Source organism: Curcuma longa, chromosome 5 (genome assembly GCF_044706935.1).
Source record: "Curcuma longa cultivar G26 ecotype Majalengka, Jawa Barat chromosome 5, ITB_CL_G26_1.1, whole genome shotgun sequence".
Classification (NCBI taxonomy): domain Eukaryota; kingdom Viridiplantae; phylum Streptophyta; class Magnoliopsida; order Zingiberales; family Zingiberaceae; genus Curcuma; species Curcuma longa.
This window is the reverse complement of record NC_133865.1, coordinates 12,430,094-12,450,102: the sequence shown is the minus strand read 5'-3', so window position 1 is coordinate 12,450,102 and position 20,009 is coordinate 12,430,094. Positions and strand designations below refer to the sequence as shown.

General features: G+C 35.5%; 1 protein-coding gene and 1 pseudogene across 1 annotated transcript; both read right to left on the bottom strand.

Moving 5' to 3' along the window:
- Positions 1 to 6,398: 6,398 nt before the first annotated feature.
- LOC141829902 (uncharacterized) lies at positions 6,399 to 8,426 on the bottom strand. Its single transcript, XM_074717379.1, has 3 exons — positions 8,270 to 8,426; positions 8,011 to 8,081; positions 6,399 to 7,928 (listed from the first exon to the last, which is right to left on the bottom strand). The coding sequence occupies exons 1-3, from the start codon at positions 8,424 to 8,426 to the stop codon at positions 6,399 to 6,401; spliced, it is 1,758 nt and encodes a 585-aa protein (XP_074573480.1).
- Positions 8,427 to 15,134: 6,708 nt separating this feature from the next.
- LOC141828815 (uncharacterized) lies at positions 15,135 to 17,274 on the bottom strand (annotated as a pseudogene).
- Between the last annotated feature and the right edge of the window lie 2,735 nt (positions 17,275 to 20,009).

The following is a 20,009-nucleotide window of genomic DNA, read 5'->3' as shown; positions in this document are numbered from 1 at the left end:
AGTTAGTTGTAGATTTGATTAGAAAAATATTATAATTTATTTAAAAATTTTTAATTATAGAAATTTCTTAATTGGTTAGGAGATATCATATTAGAAAAATTAATTTCTAATTAATTAGATTTTTCTTAATTAAGAATTTTATTTTTTAAAAAAATATGTGATTGAATTTGAAAATTATTTCCTAATATAATTAAGGGATCATGATTTATGAAATCAAATTCTTAATTATATTTTATTATTAGATAAGATTTATGACAACTACGATTGGGTGTAGTCATGATTAGTTGCATTAATTATACAATGTTATGTCATTTGTCATGATTAATTACATTAATTATGCAATGTTATTTAATGTTATATCAGGTAGATACTTTGATTATTTGCATAAAAAGAGGATGAGATATGAAAATCTCTTACAAAATTATTAAAGCTAATACTTTCCATTAATATGGTTAGAACTAGAGTTTGATTTTTTATTTGGGTTGTTGGACTTTCTCCAAACTGAACTGAAATTAAATATGTTTGAACCATCCAGATGTGATCTCATGATTAGTGGGCTACATTTAACATGAAGTATTAATTTGTTGGACTCTATCCAAGGTCAATGTGGATAAAGTTGAAGTTGGATGATATACATATGATGTATACGTGTTAATATTTTAACAACCCGATGTTTATGTGAACATTCAATTGATATATGATGTTGGTGCAGGGAGCACCAGATAATCAAATTGATATTTTGATAATGACAAAGCATTCAAGTTAAGGTTGTGGTGTGTACTAATGAGTTAAAGTTGAGTATGCAGGAAGCACAGGAAAGTCCTAGTTGAGGTTGGACAAGTAAGTCCCAGTCTGAAGGACTAGGTGAGCAAGTCCTAGTCAGGAGGACAGGGTAGGAAGACTTGACAGATCAAAGAACTAGGCAGGAAGTCTACACAGGTCAGTGGACTGAATATCTAGCAAGTCAATGGGTTAGCAAGGACCGGACATCTGGAGAACCGGATGGTTGGAAAAGGTAATATCTCCTGAGAGGAGTAGGTGAGAACGCATTCCCTTAAAGGGAACAGTAGGCGTCAGTCTAACCTAAGATTTTATTGAAAATCTAAAAGTTAAGACCAAACAGTTGAAAAGCTGTCCAACTCTAATTTCCTTATAAAATATATCTTGTACTAACTCTGTGATGTAGAAAATTAAGGGACCAAAACTTCGAGTTCTCGACGCCCTTATGAATCTGAGCTATCAGACGGTCTAGGCACTCAAAAGGGATTCATGTGCTCAGATGTGAGCTGATTGGGCTAGCGAGACGGATGAGGTGGCAAGCTAGGAGTGGTTGAAGACACCTTAACTTCTAGGTGCCTGGAGAAGGATAAGGCGCAGCGGAGTTAAAACTGATCTGACAATCTCTACATCAGCATTTTAGGCGCCCGAAAGGGATATAGATGCTTGGAGATGCAAAGTCAGCATTGAGAGCGGATCGACGAGATGACGTGGATGCACTCAGAAGGAATTCCAAGCGCCCGGATCAGTCAATAAAGGAAACTGCGAGGGGGAACCCTAGAGCATCCATGCATACTCAGTCCATGGTAACTCTACACGTGAACGACACTTTCGAAATGCTACCGCAACATCGAAATGCTACATCGACAAACTCACACCCTTGCTAAACTCTTATGTCAGTAAATTTGGTTTCGCTTTTTTCATCTATTTTGTAGTTAATTTCTAGGACAGTAAAATATTATCGATCCTGTATTCTTTTGTAAAGGCGAGACTCTTTCTCGAAAGAGAATTTAACAGTGAATTACCCAACGTAAGCAGTCAAAGATTACGGACCTTGGAGTAGCAGCTAGTGGTTGTGATCCAAGTTAAAATAAACTGTGTATTTACTTGTGTTTCTGCTATATTTTTGCATACTCAAGTTATGGACTTTTCGAATACGTGAAAAAATGACAAGCGGTATTCATCCTCTTTCTAGCACTCACTTCGATCTTACAATTGGTATTAGAGTAAGGGACACACTCGAAATTAATGCAACCACTAATTGAGAAAATCTTTTCGTCGCTTTAAGTTTTTTTTCAGGATTTTAAATTTTTTCTCGCATTACTAATCCTAGACCAAGTCTTGGAACATTCTTGTTGTTTATTTTTGTGCAAGATTTTGCGATGACCCATCAAGAAAGCAACAACACTGCTAGACCTCCTCTCTTCTTTAGAAAAGACTTCATATACTGGAAGGGTAGAATGGAGTACCACTTAAAGACTTAAGTGAAAATATGGATAGTGATCCAGATCGATTTCATTCTCCCAACTAACATAGACGGAATCCCAAAATCCTGCGAGAAGTGGGACAACACAACAAAACACAAAATTGAGGCAGATGCAAAGCCCACTCAGACCTTGCAATACGGCCTTACCAAGAAGGAGCTCAATAGAGTAGATCCTTTCATAAGTGCAAAGGACCTATGGGATAAGCTCATTGAGCTACATGAACTGACCTCCGATACTAAGGTAGTAAGCATTACTTACTTCTTAATAAACTTTATAACATAAAAGTGTAAAATGGAGAATCTGCAAGTGGATTACATGTTAGGATCCAAGATCTACTCAATAGTCTACATGCTATAGGACAATTAATGGAGAACCGCGATATCATAAAGTACGCTTTGAAACATTTTCAAGGAATATCTTATGGGCATCAATGGTTGATGATTACAAGGTTTCTAGGGATCTTTTAAAGATTAAACTTGATAAACTTTTTGCTAAAATTCGAACTCCACGAACAAACTAACACTAATTCGACCGAGAGAGGCATTGCTTTTCTTGCAGGCCAAATGAAGAAGGAGCTAAAGGCAAAGCATCGACCCGAGCTCGAATTCGAAGATGAGTCAGATTCAGACAGCAACGATGAAGTCATCACCGAACTAGTTAACCTAGTTTAAAAAATGTTCAAGAGAAAAAAGGGCTTCAAAACGTTCGATATCAGGAAAGTGATCCAGAACAAGTAAGATAGATCAAGTCGAACAAGTAAGTTAATATTGACCTATTAGGACTTCTTGGTCAACCAAGTGCATGTCTCTAGGACTTCAATACTCTATCTACAATCACTTAATATATTGCTCAAACATAAAAAACTTAGACCATGATCAACTTTAACTAGGAGCCGATTGCACCAATAACATGATGAGTTGACCTAGAGTTTAGATGTCATCATAGGGTTAAGGAATCTAGAGGATCCATATATACCAGGATTGATTATGACAAAGAGTGCTCTTGAACTGGTTAATGAAGCTACTTGTTACCAAGATATGACAAAAGGTCATACGTTGATCCCAGACGCATCTCACATGACTGACCTCACAATCATCTGTAGAGAGGTAAATCAGGAAGCTAAAATTGATCTCCATGTGGAAGGGTAATTCTTCAATTTCATCGAGAATCAACCCTTGCTTAATGTGGCAAACCTACCACATGGTTATCAACTCAATTATGTCCTACGACTACTTGTTACCAAGATGAAAGTTGATAAAAAGACAACATTTGAGAATAATATTTATAAGCATTAACAATAATAATAATTTTTAAGTTGATGGAATAATAATAACTTTTAGGTTGACAGAATAATATTTAATAACAAATTTATATTATACGGTAATATTTTGATGAGTCACATGTAGTTTATTTTATATGTTTTAATAATTTAGGTATTCGGGCTTCCCTCTACTTAATCTTGAGATTTTTTATATTATATACAGAAATAATTTCCTAATTCACAATTGCTCACGTATTTTGCATGAAAACAATGAAAATGAGATCAGAAATTGATTTTTCCTAAAATTTTAATTTGTAATTTTTTATTTTAAGGCGATGCCATTTTTTATTACTTAAATAATTAGAAATCAATTATTTAACTTATTAAAAATATTTATGCAAGTAATGAAATATATTACTATTGATTTATATTTATAATTTTTATAAACTAATTTAATGTCTTGTGATCACTATGATTTTTATGGTTGTAGAGTAGCCACAATATTTTTAATTATGTAAAATTATATATGAAGTATTTTGATCACATAAAATAAAAACATTAATTTGTAATTGTGTTGGATCGGGTTGGACCGGCTAGAGGGGGGTGAATAGACGGTTTAAGCAAAGTCGCAGAATAGACACTCCTTTAAAAAAAAACTTGGTTGCAACTCGGTCGTTGCTTCCAAGACAATTGGCGCTCAAACAAACTCCTTTAAGCGGAGAAGCCTTTACACTTGTAGCACAGAGATTTAAAGAGAATGACAAAAGTAATTGATGATCTAACTCTAAAACTCTAAGTCTATTTATAGCCCAAGAGAATAGATCTAGATCGTTGATCGTAGATGAACGTAACTTTCTCTTGGTCGTTGATCTGTTGATGCGATCCTAACCGTTGATCAGAGATAGGCTTGATCGTAGCCGTTGAGTAAATAAAGATAAACTTTATCTTTAATAAAAGATAAAGAGAATTATCTTTAATAAAAAATAAGTATTTATCTTTTATATGATAAAAGATAAATCTTGTTTTTTTTTTCTTCTTTTCTTTTTTGTAACCGCCACGTCCAAATGGTCCAAGTCCAAGTCTTCTTCTCTAGCAAAGTCAACGGTCAAAGTCAATAGTCAAAGTCAACAATTTTGACTTTTGTTGACTTTTTGTGGAATCTTCGATTGGGTGATTTCTAGCCAACCGGAGTTAGGCTCACCCGAACCCGACTCCGGCCTTTTGCCCCTCGAGCGTGCTTCCTCCCGGATTCTCGTCCCTCGACTTCGCGTATGTCCTTCTCGCTCCACCGGCGTACTCTTCCGTAGCTTCCGCATCCCTCGGATTGCACCGAGCCTGTCGGCTCACTTTCTCGCACAACCCTTCTCATCCGCTACGTCTTACGCTCGACTTCCTCTGTACCTAAGTTCCTGCATACTTAGCAGAGGGATTAGAACAACACAGAACCGAACTTAATCTAGTTGATCACATCAAAACTAACCGGAGCACCAACAAATTGATCATACGCAATATAGTAAATTTTATTTGGAAACTTTTTTATTAAAAATATATGATCAATTAGGATAATGTTAAATTATTTATCTTAATTTGCTCACAGGAATTAAAAAATAGAATATAATTTGACAATTTTATTATTAAATTATATGAATCTATTTGAATTAAAAATTCAGCCCATAAATAATTTTTATCATTTGATTTAGTTTTATCATTAAGTTATATGAATCTACTTGAATTAAAATTTTAACCCATAGATAATCTTTATGTTATTTGATTCATATTGCATGTTTTACATTACCATTCATGACATTTGGTTAATAACCTTAAATTTGGATAATAAGCATGTATATTTACTTTCTATAGTCATACAACATGTTAAATACTCTAATATCAAATTAATGTGACATTCCTAAGTTGAATAGTGATAACTATCAAGTTTCAAGGGAGAGGATTCTTTTTCATTTGGGGTGACTAGCTATATTGATTATACAATAAGGAAAGATGAACTAATATCAACACTTTTGATGAAGTTAATCTTTATGAAAAATAGGAGTGATCTAATCACGTTAGTATGATATTCATAAAGACTAAGATCTTTATTGGTATTCTGGTTCACTTGATCAGTATGACGATGTTAAGGTTTGTTGAAGGCTATTGATGAACAATTGAGCCTTCAAACAAAGCATTAGCCAGTACATTGATCATCCATTTTTTATATCCAAACTATTATCAGTTGGATATTTATTTAAGTTTTCATATACTACCTTTACTTTGTTTTATAAAGTTGAACTTGTTAGTAATGATATATTGTCTGATAGTCTTTTTCAAATTCATTTACAAAATAATAACTCATATACAACAATACATGTTCATAACAACATATTATAATGAAACCTATTCTATGATTGTGACATCAGAGATTAGAACATATCTCCATATAAATAATTAAAAGATTAGTAAATGATGGAGTACTTGGTACTTTGAGATTTTATTGATAATGTAGACGGCATAAAAGGAAAATTTTGGGTTGGTCCTAACAACTTGAAACTGAAGTAACAACTTCTTAAGTTAGGGTTGCTCCTTAACTTGTAACATCATAGGACCACCTAATAGATCCATAAGTGGCTTCACGTAATAATTGAATTCATAAGGATTTAGAGTCACCATCCTAATTAACATAACATGCATGAACTAACTGTTCTCCAATCTTTTTTTTTTTTGTTACACATCTACTTTCATAAAATATCGTTCTTCCTTTTGAATCTCATGAAGAATGAAACACATGTGATATGTAATTGTAAAAAAACCTTCAACACGAGTTGGTAGGCCTTATTGGTAGGGCAAGAGCAAGCAAGTTGAAATAATTGATCCATGCACTACCCAAATGTTGATCTACGCAATTTGCTTGTCTTGGCCTGCGCGGCAGCTTCACCTACAACTTCATTGATCAAATCCTGAAGCAGCAAACTTTCGATCTGCATGGCCACCTTCGGTTCCTCCGAGCCAAAATTTTCCCATCCTTCAGATGGATGAAGAATGCCCTCCTTGGATATCAGTTTTACGCAGTCCTCGATCTCAGAGCACACTTCTTCCAGCAATTTCTGCTCACTTGGCTTCCTTCTACTTTGCCGCGGAGAAGTCGATTGTAATGGCAACCCACCACTTGTGTTTGAAGCTGGCGAAGTGTCACCGAACTGACACTTTGTAACCTTCTCTGCTTGGGCTCTCTTCTTCTTCTTCTTCCTCTCTGCTTCGGCTGTCCTTTGCGGAGGTCTGGGGCTTCGAGTGCCTGAAGCTCTCGGTGAAACTGCAACGTTTACTTCCATACTCAGAGTTGAGTTGGATTGACATCTGGGTGAATTGTTGCTTGCAGTAGACCTTCTGTTAGTTGTGATGCCTGCATGACTTTTTCCCCTTCCGGTACTCCGTGTATGCACCTTAGGAAGAGTTGATAGGCCTTCCAGTTGCATCACGGAGCAAGTTAAGGCGTCTGCTATGTCGATAGTCTTTGCAGGTTTCATAATTACAACCGGAGGCCGAAAGGATTTAACAGTATCACTTGCTTTTGTCGGCGGTTTGCTCGCCTTCGGTGATCTCTCACTTTGACGATTGCCTTGCGCTGCCTTTGTCAACATTGAATCTCTTCTTTGATGGGATTGAGAAATTTGAGCATTTTTTGTAACAAGATTTCGCCTGGTAACTTCGGTTTGAGCTGGTGAGATCAATTCAGCCTTCTCTTCTAAGCCCATGAGCTTCCCGACGACACTAGGGTGTCTCCTTTTGCTGCTAAGATCCTGAAGCAGATTGGAAGCTCTATTCATGCAGGGACTGTTGTTTGCTCTGTGCAGGTTCTCAAAAGGTAAACTTGTTCTAGAAGCAAAGCTAGAAGTGCTCCTTTGATGAGGACCTTGCCTGCTGTCCAGTGACAGTCTTGGAAGCTCTCTGACTTGGTTACAAGACTTGGAGCTCTCCCTCTCCCTCCCATCCAATGAGAACCTCGGAGTTCTCTGCAACTCCTGGGTAAATGAGGCATCCTTAGACTCAAGGTCGGCAAAGCGCCAAGGTGCTTTCTTGAGCTCAATCACAACTCTAATTGCTTCGTCGAGATTCGCTGGCAGTGAAGGCCTAGGAGAGTCTTCATGTTTGTAAGCATGGTTGTTCAGCTTTTTAGCAACTGGTGGACTGTTTGTGGACTTGAATTCACCATCAAGTTGCATGAAGATTGATGAGTTCTTCCGGGACGTATCTGAAAAGAATGCTCTGTCGAATGAGCACGCATCTTTTTGAGAAGATTTGTTAAATTCCAGAGAAGAGAAGGAAGAGCTGGAAGAGGAGGAGCAAGAAGCTCTGGACGATTCTGTCGAAGCCTTTCCATGTTCATTCAAGTAGTTGGTCAGGTTTTTCTCCTGTGCAGTAATTCTGAATTTAGAATATTCAATGTAGAGATAATGAGACACTGATAGTCGCATATGCAAACTGTAGCATTACCTGAATAATCTCTGAAGAGCATGGTCTTGGCTCTGACTCATTCCTTCCACTGTTCAGAAGAGCATTTTTTCCTACCAAATAGAAAAAAAAAAATAAAAACATCCAGTTGGAATTTGAATCCATGATTTAGAGAAGATTTGGTGGATCATCTTGACAAATCTTTCAAATGAAAAATAACTAATAAGTATGATAACATCCACATTTTCAGAACAAAAGCTTCTCCATGGCAGCGCTCAAGTTACACCTATTGAATTGGTACCTGAAGGAGGATTCTTATGCTTGAGGCCATTTGAGTGCCTCCCTGAGAGGAAACGGCGGCCGTCGAACAGCTGAAAGATCCCAGTCACACACCCAATTTGCCTCCCCAAATCTGGATTTTCATCGGAAAAATATTTCTTGGTCAACTTTGCAGGCATCTTGGCCTTCTAACAAGCTCCTCCTTTCTGCTCCACTGCAGAAATAGGAATCAGTAATTCCTTAACTGCAGCCACTCAGTTTCTGCATTTGCTCAGAGAAGCCTCTCCTTCAATCTTATAAGCTCAAGAAACGGCCAGCACTCATCTCAGGACAAAAAAAAGGCTAAGTAACAGAAAAGACCTACTCCCTAGCTTTAGGACAAGCTATTCCAGATCATTGAACCATCAACTTTTGTAGAAATTCCAACTACTATGAAATTAAGGAGGGGCACTACAGTGAATGCAGACAGAAACTGCATCCTCCAATGCATGAAAACATGGCTACGGTTGTGTAGATAGCACACAGGAGATTCTCTTTTGTTCCTCTCTTTTATGTTTATCTAAAGAAGAGTAGTAAAATTAGAGCCTGTGAGACCTAAATGTTTAGGGGAGGCAGAAGCTTCACTGTTATGATGGGAGGACTAGAGCGTTGAAATTGGGTGAGTGGGTCACAGGGGCTGCTCTCCCCCAAACAATGTCATGTGGCTTGACGTATCTCACCAGCCCACACAAGCATGTGAAGCTTATCAGAAGATATTGGAATTGGTCTTTCGCAATAAGCATGGTAATACAGTGTAGTAAAAAATAGAATCTGCTACCTCAATAGTTTTACACGGTCGGTCTCATGACCATCTATGAGGAGGTAAATCGGGAAGTTACAGTTGATCACTACGGAGAAGGACATTGCATCGGCTTCGTCGAGCTTCTTTTTTCCTTTTGTACAGGATCACTATACATATTGCTCGCCTCATGTCATTCATTATCATTGCTTTGCATCTAGTAAAAGATATGCTCCAAAATGTTGATTTTGTTTTTATAAAAATTGGCAGATAGATTTCCTATTACTGATTGTACTAGCTGTGACAACAAAAATTTTAGTGATAATAATTTTGTTATCAAACCTAACCTTAGTTCAACAGTTAAAACTATTAACAATAGTATTAATTGAATTCGTCACTGTCAATGATGCTGGTTAAAACCATTATTAATAGAATTAATTGATATATCTCGTCACTAAATGTGATGGCAATGGTAGTTTTTTTTCATTATTAATTGACAATTTACCTTTATGACTAAATGATATACTAATTATACAATTTTATGATAATTTTTTTGCCTTATATATATTTTCATTAAAAAATAATTTAGTGACAATTGTTAAATGTTAGTTTTAGCTAAAATCTCTCTTTTTTATAGTGAAAATTTTGCACATGAAAGCTTGAAATTTAAAATGGAAGAAGTTTGTTGGTGAGGGTGAAGAGCCTTAGGCTTATTTACTTGGATGAAGAATTATATTAGGCACCGCAAATCAGACAATTTGAGGATTAGTCGGGTATGGTAGGGCAGCCATTCCAGTCAACTCAAGAAGGAAACTTCAACTCAATAAGTGAGGTGGATAGCGTAGTCAATCGATTACTCTAGAAGGGCAATTAATTTAGTCAGACCATCAGGTTGATTAGTCAAGGTGGATTGATAAAGCTCGGCTGTAGGTTAGGGCAATTGTGTCGGGTTATATAAGTTGTTTTGTTAGAACATTTTGACCCTTTTATTTCATATTTATGTATTGTGATATATGGATGTTGATATTGATATGTATGTTACAGGTCTTATGTATGTTATGAATGTTATAGATTGATATTGATATTGATGTGTTATGGATTGTATGTGATTATTGGATGTTGATATTGAAATTGATGTGTTATGGATTGTATGTGATTGGATGTTGATATTGAAATTGATGTGTTATGGATTGTATGTGACATGTCTTATATATGTTATGAATCGATCTGATTGGATCGATATTTGATTGTATATACGGGATAATCACCAAATAAGTAGATTAGGAAAAAAATTTATTTTGCGATGAATTTTGCGACGAAAATCATTTTCATTGCCAATTGGTGACGAATTTTGTGACGAATACAGGTTCGTCACAATTCTATCATAATTTACTATTTATCAAAAATTTACGATGAAATTTTATTTTGGTAGCCAATTGACGACGAATTTTACGACGAAAATGATATTTCATCGTAAATTTTTGCGACGAACTTAGATTTTTCGTCGCAGAGTTTGATGACGATTTGATTGCGACGAACTCAAATTCGTCGCAAACTGTTTTGCAACAAATTTTTTTAAGAAATTCATCGCAGATGGCAGGTTTTTTTTTAGTGATTACCACCACTTAAAGGCGATTTCTCTAGTTTCTTTCTTGTAGGAGTTGGAACCATAGTCCTATAACTATCAAATATCATCTTAAGATTATTATTAAAAATTGTCAATGTTGATCCAATAGTAGGATCTGGTCAGTCAGCTCGTCAATAAGTTAACGATTTAAAATGGTGGAGCTCGGTATACATGATAAAATGGATATAGTCCCCTTTATATTCTTGATGTAACCTTCTCGGTATCATTGTCGTCAACTTGATTTTGTCGGTCATTGACTTGATATCATCTATTATCGAACACCTTCTCAAATGTTGACACATCATTTTTGGTAAGCTTATCTTTTTAGATAAGAGATTTAAGATCGAGACAAAGGCTAAGCCTTTTCCTTAAGACAATATTACCCCGTTTAGATGCTTATAGTTTATTGACAATCATCTCTCAAGATATGACCTGCGACTCAAAATAGTAGTACTCTAAATTTCGAGTCTTAGTGAACTTTTACAATCTTGAACTTTTTAGAGAGGAGAGGGAAAGAAGAAAGGGCAAGAAGAAAGCTCACAACTTGTTACTTACTATGCTTGCGATGGAGAAAGGGAGACTTTTTACGGTTGAAGGGGTAAGCCATGGGGTGAGTCATTAATTGATTTAATTTACTATTAATTTCTTACGGCTACATGTATTAATTGATTATTTAATTAATCAATTAATCTTTTAATTAATTAATTATTGTATTTTATAGCAAAATTAATTCGATCAATTTCTCATCATTTCTTAAATGGTTCCATGCAAATTGGTATTCATATATATGGGACCTAGCTCATGTGTGAGCCAATACTTTTGTCCAACCCTTCATTACTTGCTTATCTTAGATATAAATTTTTCGTTTACTTGAGATATTAGTTTATGATGATCTACTCATGAAATAGTTATTCATGTCCATATTAGATTTATTGATTATGAAAACCAATTTTGCAACAAAAACTCCGTGTCTCTATGACTTCATCTATAGCCTAGATTTATCACCAAGACTTTTACTTGCCCAACTTCACTATTAGGACTTCCACTTGCTCAGCCTCATCCGTAAGACTTTCACTTGTCTAAAGTTCAGTTCTTTAAGCCTTTCACTACCTAGGCCTTTCATACTTTCCTAGAGTTCACTCTTTTAGGATTCCATATTAGACTAGAGTTTACTCATTTAAAACTTCCACACCTGTCTAGAATTCACTTCTACAGAGTTCTACACTTGTCAAATATTTGGTCACCTTTGACCTATCTAGGTTTTCTCACACGTGTCTAACTTTAAGTTAATATTGACCTATTAGGACTTCTTGATTAACCAAGTGCATGTCTCTAGGACTTCAATACCCTATCTACAATCACTTAATATATTGCTCAAACATAAAAAACTTAGACCATGACCAACCTTGATTAAGAGCTAATTGCACCAATAACATTGACTAGGAGCTAATTGCACCAATAACATGATGAGTTGACCTAGAGTTTAGATGCCATCATAGGGTTAAGGAGTCTAGAGGATCAATATTAGGATTGATTATGACAAAGAATGCTCTTGAACTGGTTAATGAAGCTACTTGTTACCAAGATGTGGCAAAAGGTCATACGTTGATCCCAAACGTACCTTATACGACTGGTTCCACAATTATTTGTAGAGAGATAAATCAGGAAGCTGAAATTGATCTCCACATGGAAGGGTACTTCTCTAGCTTCACTGAGAATCGACCCTTACTTAATGTGACAAACCTACCACATGACTACCAACTCAATTATATCCTGAGACTACTTGTTAGCAAGATGAAAGTTGATTAAGTGTCCATAAATGAAGCAAATTTGACAATACCCTTGGCTTTATCCTTTTCCTCTACCTTTTCCTTTTGATTGTGTCAATCATGTTGCTTATGGATTTCTTAGAGGTTTTGCTAGTCACATGATCCAAAAGAGACAACATTTAAGAATAATAGTTATAACCATTAACAATAATAATAATAATTTTTAAGTTGATGGAATAATAATAACTTTTTTAAGTTGACGGAATAATATTTAATAACTAATTTATATTATACGGTAATATTTTGATGAGTCGCATGTAGTTTATTTTATTTTTTTAATAATTTAAGTATTCAGGTTTCACTCGACTTAATCTTTAAAATTTTTTATATTATATACCGAAATAATTTCCTAATTCACAATTGTCACTTATTTTGCATGGAAACAATGAAAATGAGATTAGAAATTGATTTTGCCTAAAATTTTAATTTGTAATTTTTTATTTTAAGGCAATGCCATTTTTTATTACTTAAATAATATAATTAGAAATCAATTATTTAGTTTATTGAAAATATTTATGCAAGTAATGAAATATATTGCTATTGATTTCTATTTATAATTTTCATAAACTAATTTAATTTCTCGTGATCACTTTGATTTTTATGGTTGTAGAGTAGCCACAATATTTTTAATTATGTAAAATTATATATGAAGTATTTTGATCACATAAAACAAAAACATTAATTTATAATTGATCATACGCAATAGAGTAAATTTTATTTGTAAATTTTTTTATTAAAAATATATGATCAATTAGGATAATGTTAAATTATTTTTCTTAATTTGCTCACAGGAATTAAAAAATAGAATATAATTTGACATTTTTATTATTAAATTATATGAATCTATTTGAATTAAAAATTCAGCCCATAAATAATTGTTGTCATTTGATTCAGTTTTATCATTAAGTTATATGAATCTACTTGAATTAAAATTTTAACCCTTAGATAATCTTTATGTTATTTGATTCATATTGCATGTTTTACATTACCATTCATGATATTTGGTTAATAACCTTAAATTTGGATAATAAGCATGTATATTTACTTTCTATATATAGTCATACAACATGTTAAATACCCTAATATCAAATGTGGCATTCCTAAGTTGAATAGTAATGGCTATCGAGTTTCGAGGGAGAGGATTCTTCTTCATTTGGGGTCACTAGCTATTGATTATGCAATAAGGAAAGATGAACTAATTTCAACACTTTTGATGAAGTTAATTTTTATGAAAAATAGGAGCGTTCTAATCACCCCAGTATGATATTCATAAAGACTAAGATCTTTATTGGTATTCTACTTCACTTGATCAGTATGACAATTAGGGTTTGTTCAAGGCTATTGATGAACAATTGAGCCTTCAAACAAAGCATTGGCTAGTACACTCATCATACAATTTTCATCTATGAAGCTTATATCAGAGGTGTGCCTGAGCACATTATGCAAATGAGGGATATTGAGATGTCCGAGTCTTTCCTTGTGCGTTACATTCTAAATATTCTCCAATATAAATAAGGACCTTTTATTATCTCCTATAACACACATAAAGATAAATGATTAATCAATAAACTTATGAGTATGTGTGTTTAGGAAAAGGATAGGCTCACTATGGAAGCAAGAGAGAGAATGCTTATCTAACAACTCAAGAAAGAATAAAACTCAAGTAAAATATAAAAGAAAAGGCATCATGCCTATTCAGTCTCATGTCAAGAAAGAATCAAAATATTTTTCTATAAAATGAAAGGACACATGAAAAAGGATTGTAAGAAATTTCAAAATTGGCTTGAGAAGAAAGATAATCTCATCTCATTTCTTTGTTGTGAATCTAATATGATTGATGTTAGTCATAATACATGATGGATTGATTTAGGTTCTACAAGCTATGTTATAAATTCCTTGTAGGATTTGGTAAACCTAAGGAAACCAATGGGAAGTGAATATTACCTCTATTAAGGAAACAAGACACATTCACATGTGGAAGTTACAGAAACATGCATACTAACTTTGAGTAGTGGCTTTGTATTGCATTTCGAAATGACCTTTTATGTTCTAACTTTCTCAAGAAATTTGATTTTTGTATCTAAACTATTATCAGTTGGATATTTATTTAAGTTTTCATATACTACCTTTACTTTGTTTTATAAAGTTGAACTTGTTAGTAATGATATATTGTGTGATGGTCTTTTTCAAATTCATTTACAAAATAATAACTCATATACTACAATACATGTTCATAACAACATATTATAATGAAACCTATTCTCTGTTGTGACATCAGAGATTAGAACATATCGATCTCCATATAAATAATTAAAAGATTAGTAAATGATGGAGTACTTGGTACTTTAGATTTTATTGATTATGTAGACAGCATAGAAGGAAAATTTTGGGTTGGTCCTAACAACTTGAAACTGAAATCTAACAACTTGTTAAGTTAGGGTTGCTCCTTAACTTGTAACATCATAGGACCACCTAATAGATCCATAAGTGGCTTCAAGTAATAATTTAATTCATAAGGATTTAGAGTCACCATCCTAATTAACATAACATGCATGCATGAACTAACTGTTCTCCAATCCTTTTTTTGTTACACATCTACTTTCATAAAAAATCGTTCTTCCTTTTGAATCTCATGAAGAATGAAACGCATGTGATATGTAATTGTAGAAAAACCTTTAACACGAGTAGGTAGGCCTTATTGGTAGGGCAAGAGCAAGCAAGTTGAAATAATTGATCCATGAACTACCCAAATGTTGATCTACGCAATTTGCTTGTCTTGGCCTGCGCGGCAGCTTCACCTACAACTTCATTGATCAAATCCTGAAGCAGCAAACTTTCGATCTGCATGGCCACCTTCGGTTCCTCCGAGCCAAAAGTTTCCCATCCTTCAGATGGATGAAGAATGCCCTCCTTGGATATCAGTTTTACGCAGTCCTCGATCTGAGAGCACACTTCTTCCAGCAATTTCTGCTCACTTGGCTTCCTTCTACTTTGCCGCGGAGAAGTCGATTGTAATGGCAACCCGCCACTTGTGTTTGAAGCTGGCGAAGTGTCACCTAAGCGACACTTTGTAACCTTCTCTGCTTGGGCTATCTTCTTCTTCTTCTTCTTCTTCTTCTTCTGCTTCGGCTGTCCTTTGCGGAGGTCTGGGGCTTCGAGTGCCTGAAGCTCTCGGTGAAACTGCAACGTTTACTCCCATACTCAGAGTTGAGTTTGATTGACATCTGGGTGAATTGTTGCTTGCAGTAGACCTTCTGTTAGTTGTGATGCCTGCATGACTTTTTCCCCTTCCGGTACTCCGTGTATGCACCTTAGGAAGAGTTGATAGGCCTTCCAGTTGCATCACGGAGCAAGTTGAGGCGTCTGCTATGTCGATAGTCTTTGCAGGTTTCATAATTACAACCGGAGGCCGAAAGGATTTAACAGTATCACTTGCTCTTGTCGGCGGTTTGCTCGCCTTCGGTGATCTCTCACTTTGACGATTGCCTTGCGCTGCCTTTGTCAACATTGAATCTCTTCTTTGATGGGATTGAGAAATTTGAGCATTCTTTGTAACAAGATTTCGCCTGGTAACTTCGGTTTGAGCTGGTGAGATCAATTCAGCCTTCTCTTCTAAGCCCATGAGCTTCCCGACGACACTAGGGTGTCTCCTTTTGCTGCTAAGATCCTGAAGCAGATTGGAAGCTCTATTCATGTAGGGACTGTTGTTTGCTCTGTGCAGGTTCTCAAAAGGTAAACTTGTTCTAGAAGCAAAGCTAGAAGTGCTCCTTTGATGAGGACCTTGCCTGCTGTCCAGTGACAGTCTTGGAAGCTCTCTGACTTGGTTACAAGACTTGGAGCTCTCCCTCTCCCTCTCCCTCTCCCTCTCCCTCCCATCCAATGAGAACCTCGGAGTTCTCTGCAACTCCTGGGTAAATGAGGCATCCTTAGACTCAAGGTCGGCAAAGCGCCAAGGTGCTTTCTTGAGCTCAATCACAACTCTAATTGCTTCGTCGAGATTCGCTGGCAGTGAAGGCCTAGGAGAGTCTTCATGTTTGTAAGCATGGTTGTTCAGCTTTTTAGCAACTGGTGGACTGGTTGTGGACTTGAATTCACCATCAAGTTGCATGAAGATTGATGAGTTCTTCCGGGACATATCTGAAAAGAATGCTCTGTCGAATGAGCACGCATCTTTTTGAGAAGATTTGTTAAATTCCAGAGAAGAGAAGGAAGAGCTGGAAGAGGAGGAGCAAGAAGCTCTGGACGATTCTGTCGAAGCCTTTCCATGTTCATTCAAGTAGTTGGTCAGGTTTTTCTCCTGTGCAGTAATTCTGAATTTAGAATATTCAATGTAGAGATAATGAGACACTGATAGTCGCATATCGAACTGTAGCATTACCTGAATAATCTCTGAAGAGCATGGTCTTGGCTCTGACTCATTCCTTCCACTGTTCAGAAGAGCATTTTTTCCTACCAAATAGAAAAAAAAAATAAAAACATCCAGTTGGAATTTGAATCCATGATTTAGAGGAGATTTGGTGGATCATCTTGACAAATCTTTCAAATGAAAAATAACTAATAAGTATGATAAAATCCACATTTTCAGAACAAAAGCTTCTCCATGGCAGCGCTCAAGTTACACCTATTGAATTGGTACCTGAAGGAGGATTCTTATGCTTGAGGCCATTTGAGTGCCTCCCTGAGAGGAAACGGCGGCCGTCGAACAGCTGAAAGATCCCAGTCACACACCCAATTTGCCTCCCCAAATCTGGGTTTTCATTGGAAAAATATTTCTCGGTCAACTTTGCAGGCATCTTGGCCTTCTAACAAGCTCCTCCTTTCTGCTCCACTGCAGAAATAGGAATCAGTAATTCCTTAACTGCAGCCACTCAGTTTCTGCATTTGCTCAGAGAAGCCTCTCCTTCAATCTTATAAGCTCAAGAAACGGCCTGCACTCATCTCAGGACAAAAAAAAGGCTAAGTAACAGAAAAGACCTACTCCCTAGCTTTAGGACAAGCTATTCCAGATCATTGAACCATCAACTTTTGTAGAAATTCCAACTACTATGAAATTAAGGAGGGGCACTACAGTGAATGCAGACAGAAACTGCATCCTCCAATGCATGAAAACATGGCTACGGTTGTGTAGATAGCACACAGGAGATTCTCTTTTGTTCCTCTCTTTTATGTTTATCTAAAGAAGAGTAGTAAAATTAGAGCCTGTGAGACCTAAATGTTTAGGGGAGGCAGAAGCTTCACTGTTATGATGGGAGGACTAGAGCGTTGAAATTGGGTGAGTGGGTCACAGGGGCTGCTCTCCCCCAAACAATGTCATGTGGCTTGACGTATCTCACCAGCCCACACAAGCATGTGAAGCTTATCAGAAGATATTGGAATTGGTCTTTCGCAATAAGCATGGTAATACAGTGTAGTAAAAAATAGAATCTGTTACCTCAATAGTTTCACACGGTCGGTCTCATGACCATCTATGAAGAGATAAATCAGGAAATTACAATTGATCACTACGGAGAAGAATATTACATCGGCTTCGTCGAGAGTTTTTTTTTCCTTTTGTACAGGATCACTATACATATTGCCCGCCTCAGGTCATTCATTATCATTGCTTTGCATCTAGTAAAAGATATACTCCAAAATGTTGCTTTTGTTTTTATAAAAATTGGCAGATAGATTTCCTATTACCGATTGTACTAGCTGTGACAACAAAAATTTTAGTGATAATAATTTTGTTATCAAACTTAACCTTAGTTCAGCAGTTAAAACTATTAATAATAGTATTAATTGAATTCGTCACTATTTGTGATGTCAATGATGCTGGTTAAAACCATTATTAATAGTATTAATTGATATATCTCGTCACTAAATGTGATGGCAATGGTAGTTTTTTTCATTATTAATTGACAATTTACCTTTATGACTAAATGATATACTAATTATACAATTTTATGATAAATTTTTTGCCTTATATATATTTTCATTAAAAAATAATTTAGTGACAATTGTTAAATGTTAGTTGTAGCTAAAATCTCATTTTTTTTTATAGTGAAAATTTTGCAGATGAAAGCTTGAAATTTAAAATGGAAGAAGTTTGTTGGTGAGGGTGAAGAGCCTTAGGCTTATTTACTTGGATGAAGAATTAGGCACCGCAAATCAGACAATTTGAGGATTAGTCGGGTATGGTAGGGCAGCCATTCCAGTCAACTCAAGAAGGAAACTTCAACTCAATAAGTGAGGTGGATAGCGTAGTCAATCGATTACTCTAGAAGGGCAATTAATTTAGTCAGACCATCAGGTTGATTAGTCAAGGTGGATTGATAAAGCTCGGTTGTAGGTTAGGGCAATTGTGTCGGGTTATATAAGCAGTTTAGGTAATGAACTGTTTGACCCTTTTATTCTATGTTTGATGGGGTGAAAGAAAGTTCATGAAGGAGAGAGAAAGGAAGAGAAAGAGAAAGAGAAGTAAAGTATTTATTTTCTCTTTATTTGAAAGAGATGAAAGGTTCATTAATGTAACATATATATGTTATCTTATTTGGGAGGAAAGAAAAAGGGAATGAAGGTTAAATATATAAAGTTATAAAAATACTCTCACTTCTTAAAAAATACAACGCATGCATGTAGAAGATGGATGAGAAATTATAAAATTCTGTTAGTATTGATGTAGAAGCTGGGATATGAAAGGTCCTGAAATAGACAATGCATGCTTTTTGGATTAAAATTACCTGTCTCTATTCAAGACTATATTCTTGAGTCTTGTCCTCGAAGAAATTTACGACGAGGGCCGACAACAACGTCATGGAATGCGAGCAGTTGGATATTGAATGGTGACAACGCGCGTTATGTGAGAAGTAGCAGTGCAAAGACGAGATACCTAAATAAATGAGTTAATTTGAGAATTAATATTTTAAAATAAGAATAAAATTGAAATAAAATATTTTTGAGTTCTCCTTTCTCTTCCTTACATTCTAAATCGAAGTGTAAGAAATTGTAGCGATTCATGAGCATGTAAATGTAAAGCTTACCCTTCTCTCCCCTTGCCCTCCTTAATTCATTTCATCCAAACAAGGATCAAAATTTTTCTTCCCCTTCTCTTCCCTTCCCCTCACCTCCTTCCTTAACGAAGGAGGGCATTGTTTCAGTTTCACTGAGATTCCAGACTCTTGCCCATTTCAGTAAATCTATCCCATCGTAACCAACTCAACTTGCTAATATTCTATTATTTTCTATAAACCTTACTGTAAACCCTAACACCTTTATTGTAATCCTCTTGTACGAATTATAAATATTTTGTAAGAAATTTCTTTATCTCGGTACTACTGTGAAGGAGATTAGGAGCCTAGCTAAGAGTTGTCAAACCACTTTAAAGAGTTGTCAAACCACTTTAAGTTGAGCGTGTCAAGCAAATCGGACAGGTATGATGAGTTAAGTAAGCTAAAATGACAAATCATTCATCCATCCTATCCATTATAGTAAACAAGTAGAAAGATAAATAATATCTTCTACCTATTTACATTGAGGACAAAGAGGAAAA

What these genes read in the sequence shown, in the direction of transcription:
- LOC141829902 (XM_074717379.1), bottom strand. Translation starts at nt 8,426, where the DNA reads ATGCCTGCAAAGTTGACCAAGAAATATTTTTCCGATGAAAATCCAGAT. An exon ending in GCATAAGAATCCTCCTTCAG is followed by an intron (nt 8,082 to 8,269) that starts GTACCAATTCAA and finishes TCTATTTGGTAG; the next exon opens with GAAAAAATGCTCTTCTGAAC. An exon ending in GCTCTTCAGAGATTATTCAG is followed by an intron (nt 7,929 to 8,010) that starts GTAATGCTACAG and finishes ATTACTGCACAG; the next exon opens with GAGAAAAACCTGACCAACTA.